Source organism: Athene cunicularia (assembly GCF_003259725.1).
Source record: "Athene cunicularia isolate RWA chromosome 9 unlocalized genomic scaffold, athCun1 chr9_part1, whole genome shotgun sequence".
NCBI lineage: Eukaryota > Metazoa > Chordata > Aves > Strigiformes > Strigidae > Athene > Athene cunicularia.
In genome coordinates this window covers 23,520,315-23,526,968 of record NW_020799110.1, presented here as the reverse complement: position 1 = coordinate 23,526,968, position 6,654 = coordinate 23,520,315, and the positions used below count along the sequence as shown (strand labels likewise).

The following is a 6,654-nucleotide window of genomic DNA, read 5'->3' as shown; positions in this document are numbered from 1 at the left end:
ACACTGTGTGAGGTGGTGAGATGCTGAAGCCCTGATGAAAGCTAGAGGGTGGGGAGTTTCTTGGGAAAGCGAAATCAGGGTTTCCCTGTGTGTGCCAGCCCAGGGTGCTCCCATCTTGCTGGGAAACAAACAAATGTACTGGTCTGCCTGGTGAAACTAAGGGAACGTCCCTCTCTTCAAAACCTTCCAGATGATGCATACAAAGATGTGGAGCATTCTCATTGAGAGAGTATTTTATTGTTATTATTTATAATGTGGTAATGCACTGGAGTGTAGAAAATGCTGGTGTTGGAAGGAATTTCAGTTGAAGCTCTTAATTCTGTTTTTTGCTTGTAATAACGCATTAGCTGTGGTCTGTGTTAGCTTAATGAGAGTTGTCTTTGAACATATCTGAGAAACCATCAAATCCTCTTCTAGCTAAACGTCAGGCAAGCTCCTTGGAGAGCAGTTTGGTGGGACTGCTATTAATCCCAGCCTTAATACTCTTCCCCCATGAAGTTAACGGTGCCAAGAGCTGCGACAAGTCCTGAGGGTGTTCATCCCAGAAGCCCACTCACCGTGGGAGGTTGCACCAGCACCTGAAGCTCTGGCCAGGAAACCACTGCGTATGACATGCTTATGCTATGAAAAAGTAGAAACATGGTTGCTACATCTCAACTTCTGACTGCACTTGGGAGCTGTTCAGGGGGCAGATGGGACAGGATCCTGCCAGCTTGCAGATGGGAACTGGCAGATGCTGGTCGTGTGGCCCATCCGGTGGCCTCTGGGCTGAAGAAGTACTTGTGCCATCACTTCCAGTGCCAGGTGAGTGATTTGGGAAGGGACGCCTCCTCCACCCTGAGGTCCCCGCTGACCAGGAGCCTTGAGGGACCTTCTGCTCCCCAGCCAGGCATGGGGTTTGCAGGGAAACCTCTGGCATTTCTGAGCATCACAACCATGTGGCCAACACATCTGTGATCGCTTTGGGACCCCAAAGGTCAACGAGCTGCTTTTGTTGTGTGGCCTCCCTGGCGTTCATAAGGCTTTTCAGATAAATCAAGAGAGATCCCTGCCCTAAACGAGCATGCTGCCTAACTGAGCGGTAACGGTAGTGGATAAACATGAAAGGAAAATCAAAGGATTAAAATCAATGCAAGTTAATACTATGAATATATTCAAAGATCTGGGCTGAAGGAGGGTGACAACAAACCATGGGTGGAAATCAAAGGGCCTACTAAGACAGGGAGTTACGATGGAAAAGATGGAGCCATCTGTTCCAGCTGAAAACAAGAGCAGAGATGGCTTTGGTGAATAGTCTTCTTCCTCTGCTACTGAAATTGCAAAAAGCTGGCTAAGATGTGTGCCATTGTTTTAAATGAATTTAGGTCGTTGAAAAGGGGAAATTTAGAATGTGATATTGAAATGTAACCAATTCTTCTCTTACCACTTCTAAATTTAAAGAAAAGTTAGGTCATCTTGAGAGTTGCTCTTTGATGATGTGGTGGGAGTGTTGTTTGAATTTAAACCCAGGTTTCCATAGGAAGAGCAAGAGCAGAGGTAGGAGTGAGCTCTTGGTCCCATGGAAGTCACTTATGTGTAACCTCGCTGATTGCACAGGAGGCAGGGTCCACCCTTGGCAATTGTTGCCCCTGCAAGAGGCAGTTATCTGGTAAATACAGTATAGCTATAGCGCCAGTGCCCCAGGACACCATCCAGGGTTAAGCCACCTAATCTCTCCCCATGTAGCACCCCCTGCTTTAATGGACATCTGGGTCTGGGTACAGGAGGAAGCCCATGAAAGTGGAATCATTGATGTTGTCGGCGTAGACACCGTTGTTGTCCCCCTCCCCATACACCTGAAGCCAGACCTCATCCCCAGCGCTGAGGTGCAACAAGACGGAGCCGCTTGCTTGGTCAACGTTGTTCTTCTGGAACTGGTCGTAGGTGAAGATCACCGCCTTATCCTTCTTGTAGAGGCTGACCTTGACGTCCGACAGGTAGACCGTCAGGTGGTAGGCAAAATAGTACGTGCCGGGGATGTTGCAGAGGAACTTGCCAGTGCTGGCATCGTAGTGGCTCTGCTCGTTGTAGAAGATCTTGCTGAAGCGGATGGGGACGTTGGGGTGGGGGGCTCGCTCTGTCAGCCCCACACTGAAGGCGGAGCGGTAGACAAAAGCACCTTCACCCTTCTCCCCCTTCTGCCCTGGGTATCCAGGAAATCCTCGTGGCCCTTCCCGCCCTGGGATTCCTGTTTCTCCTTGTTCACCTTTGGGACCTTGCATACCTGGGGGACAGAGTTGGCACAGGGAGTTGTGTTTGCACTGTGCTGGCAGCCGCTGCCCACCGGCCTGAAACACAGAGAGGGCTGTGACATGCGGATCTGCTCAGCAGCACGGAGCTGAGGAAAGGCTGTTTGACCTCACCCGCACCCATGTGCTGTGACAGTAAGTGCAAAGCCTGCTCCCTCCCCGGCTGTGTGTAGAGCTGCCAAGAGCATCTTGTCTGAAAAAACATCATTACTTGGGAAAACAACCACCAGACCAAACTGTTTGACTTGGGTTGTGGAAGCGCTATCCCTGGAGATACTCAAAAGCCATCTGGACAAAGATCAGGCATGGACCCGCTAGATGGGAGACCTGCCAGGGATGGGCTGGGGCTGAGGCTGCCCACAGGCTCCAGCACCCTGTTCCTCACCAACCTGTCTCTCCTTTCTCTCCCTTTAGTCCGTCTTGTCCATCTTTCCCATCGCGGCCAGGGAGCCCGTTGTGGCCGGGGTAGCCGGGTGCTCCTCCCATCCAGTTGGCACACGGCGTTTTGGGGTCGGGTTGGATGTCCTGGGCAGCCACCTCTGTGCAGTGGGGGGCCAGCAGCAGCAGTGAGCAAAGGAGGAAGCCTGCTGGGCCCCTCATCGTCGGTTCCTGATGTGGACAATCACTTTGTTAACCTTAACGGTTAATAGGCAGAAAAAATAGTGAACAAAGCCCCCACCCCTGAGTAAGGGAGAAGCACAGAGGAAAAGACTCAGGTTTCAATCGAGATATCCAAAGGAAAGCAATTGTGCTTGCCCCAAGGGCCCCTCCACATCCAACTGGCGTGAGCTCCATGACCCAAGCAGGGATGGGGCCCCTGGGAGCAGCGTGGACCTCGGCCCGGCAGCATGTCCCGTGCGGAGAGGAGCAAACGCCAGAGTTACTCCCCTGGCACTCGCAGGCTCTTTGCTGGGGCACAGATGGAGCTTGGGACCAAGCACAGCAGATGTGGGGTATCTGTGGCTGATTTCTTTGCAAAGCTCTGCTCAATTAGGCACGATCCGCTGTAACTTCTGCCCGTCTGAGCGAACAGCTGATTGAAACTACAGGTCTGGCAGAGCCTGTCTCAAAAAACCTCAAAAGCCTTACACTGAGCAGGTGGTTTATGGCTGCACGTACAGCCCGCTAACCTGGGTCTGTGTAACGCGAACAGAAACTACAGCCAGGCTTTCCATCTCCTCTGAGCGACCACATGGAATTATGATACACTCTTTTTTTTTTTTTTCCACCTGAATTATGTTTTTGGATTACGGGAGGACAAGTTGCGCAGTGTTTAGGTACTGTAGGGTGGTATTTTTCTGTAATCTAGTTTCTTTGCCAGTCTAAGCAATTAGTGTGGCTCCCCAGAACCAGGTTGGTGGTGACACCCTATGGCCAGCCTGGGGCTATGTTCTGATGCTCCCAGAAATCACTGGGACCTTGGTGGGCTTTGGGTCAGGCTTTTAGGAAGCGGATATTTTGAAATGGCTATAGGTCTGTGATACTGCTCACCAGGCAGAGATTATAACCTGGAACAGTAAAGGTATCCTGGTGTGAGGATTGTTAAGTGGCTTAATAGGCAATAAAAAGTGAATGGCATCATGGCCATTAGAGTTCCTTGGCTCTGTAATTTCCAAGAAAAATAGTATTTCAGAGCAATTCCTTTGCAGGGTGATTACCTAGTCAAGCTATTTAAATGTCTTATTTTAAATAACATCATCTTAGTTCTCGTGTAATTGCTTCAAAGGCAATGAAGTAAAGCTGCTAGTTTCAGTGGCGGTAGAGTTAATTTTCCTCACAGTAGCTGGTATGGGGCTGTGTTTTGGTTTTGTGCTGGAAACAGTGTTGATAACACAGGGATGTTTTAGCTGTTGCTGAGCAGTGCTCACACAGAGCCGAGGCTTTTCTGCTCCTCACCCCCACCACCAGCAGGGAGGCCGCGGGTGCAAATGCCTCTTTGCAGCAAGGGATGTAGCCATTGTCATGAACCAGGGTGGACCAGCGAAACAGATGCCTGTAAATCCTGAAAGTGTCTTGGTTTGGCAAGCGAGGCTGTGCCTGTTTGGCTCATGGCAACATGGCCAGTTTGCCATGTCCCAGGGGAGGGCAGTAAGCAGAGGGACCCCTGTCCCTCAGCCCAGGTCACCTCTGGTGTAGCTACATGCACGCACCCCTCCCAGATCAGCACGGACTGTCTGGGGATATCTAACTGTGTGAAAACATGCTCATAGTCAATAAAAATCTACCTCAAAATTGCGTTTCTTGAGCTGTGTTTTGGGGATTTTGTTGAGGTTAGTTCCAGTTTCCATATGCTGCCCAGAACTCAGATGTCATTAAAATTTTAGCGACGTGTGCCCCAGAGTCAGGTTGTCTGCCAGTGCAAAATAAATCCCTCCTGTAAGGTCAAAAGCAGTGCAAGTTTGAGGCAGCCCACAGCAGGGCTGCAGGGAGCTTTCCTGGCCTCTGCCCATCCAGGTTGCTCTGAAGGGCTCGAGGCCATGCCCATCCCATTGCATCCCTGGGCGGCTCTTCACTGCAGGTACCTTACACAGTGTAGTTTTGTCGTTTGTCCTAAGAAACGGATTGTGATATGAAATTTAAAAATACTTTTTCTGATGGAGTTTGACTCGGGCACAGGCAGTTTGCTTGTTTGAGGAGCAAAGTAATTCTCTGGCATAAGTATGTCTTACAAAGGAAAGTTTTAAGCAATGTCTGTTAGCTCCGAGTTGAAACTCTGGTGTAGGTATGACATCCCGTTACTACCTCTTTCCCGTTTGTTTTTGTCTTCCCATCAGATACTCGGCAGTGTAACATGAAATAATGTGCTCTATTTGAATATCAGTTGTACCTTTCAGACAAGTAGGAGATGAACTAATTCCTCTTGGTGGCTTTCAGTTATTCCCTTGGCAGCTGTTATATTAAAAGCTCATATGCATTATAGGAAGCTTACTCATTTATCAGCAGAAATCAGCATTCCATGCATAAGAACAATGCCGTCATAAGTGCTACATAGTGATTCGGACCATGATTCAAAGTTTAAATTACACATACCACTGTATAAATACGATGTATTTATATTTATATATCTATTCATAAAAGCCCACACCATTTTGCGCAAAACACACAAAACCCAATCCATTTGTTTTCCAACTCCAGTATTTTCTTCAAAGGGTATTAACCAGGGGTTTGGCTTATTTTGGTCACTTTTCCTTTTTGTAATTCCTTGTAACCTAGTTTTTGCTGACATTCCAGGGTGACTTGGTCCAGGGAGCTCGCACCTCAAATCTGGGTGGTGCAGGCTTCTGGCAAGGAGCTGATATGCCTCAGGGAGATTTGGGGCAAACCAAAGACTCCCAGGAGTCTTTGAGGAAGGAGGTGAATTGCAAGGTGCCAGTGCAGTTATAGCCATGTGGTTTTTCACTGATGTTCCTGACTACTTTTGATTTAGGAGTTTTGATCTCAAAATAGTGTTTCCAAAAACGAGGGTATGAACCTAAGGGAGATCGGCTATTCTTGGTTTAACATACTCGCTGGCTATTCTGAGAATAACTCCCTTTCCTTTCTTAAAGGAAACGTCTTGTGAACAGAAAAGTTCTGTCTGTCTGATTCAGCCCAATAGAGGAGAAAATCCTGAACTTAGGAAATGGAAAAAAAAAGATCATGCTTACCAGCTGCTTTGAGTCCTAGTTGGCTTGCTGCAGTCTCCTCAGAACTGAAGTCCGGCTACCACATCGCTATCCCTAAGGGCACGGGGAGCTGTCAGCTCAGACACTGCATTTTCCATTTGCTATTGCGCATGCTGACCTCAAAGTTGGGTTTTCCCATCAATTTTTCCTGGCCATCACTTATCTTTTGGACCACTTATACAATCCGGTCACACTGGGATATCTTGCAAAGATAGCCTTAACAGGGAAAAGGTGGGTTTGGGAATTTGATAGGAATTATGGAGCAGTGGTTTGCTGCAGAAGCCCATGTGAAAGCCCGCTCGTCCAGGGCTGGGCTTGTACAGCACGGGCAGCTGCTCTGTGTAAACTGGAAACGTTGTCAGCAGCTGCTGGAGAAAGTGTGTCTACGCCTTGCATTAAAGCACTCAAATGGTGCTTTTTCAGCATGTTAGTAAATGAATTACTGTGGGAGAATTTTTGGCTTCTCCTTTTAATGGCAGGAGCTGTTCCTGCCTGGGGGCTGCTGCTGCACCAAAGAAGGGCAAAGCTGCCCGCGGGGAAGGGCAGCGCTGGGCCAAGAGGTTTGTCTTAAGCCAACCAAGCTTGTGCCAGAGCTACTGTAAATCACTGGATTAAATTCAGCCATATGGATGGCTTTCAACCTATCACACATTTTGGCTTTAGGTCAAAAGAAAGTCTTTATTTCCCTGTGTCTCTTTCCT

At 48.5% G+C, this 6,654-nt stretch overlaps 1 protein-coding gene across 1 annotated transcript; it reads right to left on the bottom strand.

Moving 5' to 3' along the window:
* Nucleotides 1–208: 208 nt before the first annotated feature.
* Nucleotides 209–6,447, bottom strand: ADIPOQ (adiponectin, C1Q and collagen domain containing). Its single transcript, XM_026855119.1, has 3 exons — nucleotides 5,936–6,447; nucleotides 2,678–2,897; nucleotides 209–2,263 (listed from the first exon to the last, which is right to left on the bottom strand). Exons 2-3 carry the CDS (start codon nucleotides 2,886–2,888, stop codon nucleotides 1,737–1,739), a joined length of 738 nt encoding a protein of 245 aa, XP_026710920.1. The 5' UTR covers nucleotides 2,889–2,897; nucleotides 5,936–6,447; the 3' UTR covers nucleotides 209–1,736.
* Between the last annotated feature and the right edge of the window lie 207 nt (nucleotides 6,448–6,654).

What these genes read in the sequence shown, in the direction of transcription:
- ADIPOQ (XM_026855119.1), bottom strand. Translation starts at nt 2,888, where the DNA reads ATGAGGGGCCCAGCAGGCTTCCTCCTTTGCTCACTGCTGCTGCTGGCC. An exon ending in GGGAGAGAAAGGAGAGACAG is followed by an intron (nt 2,264 to 2,677) that starts GTTGGTGAGGAA and finishes TCTGTCCCCCAG; the next exon opens with GTATGCAAGGTCCCAAAGGT.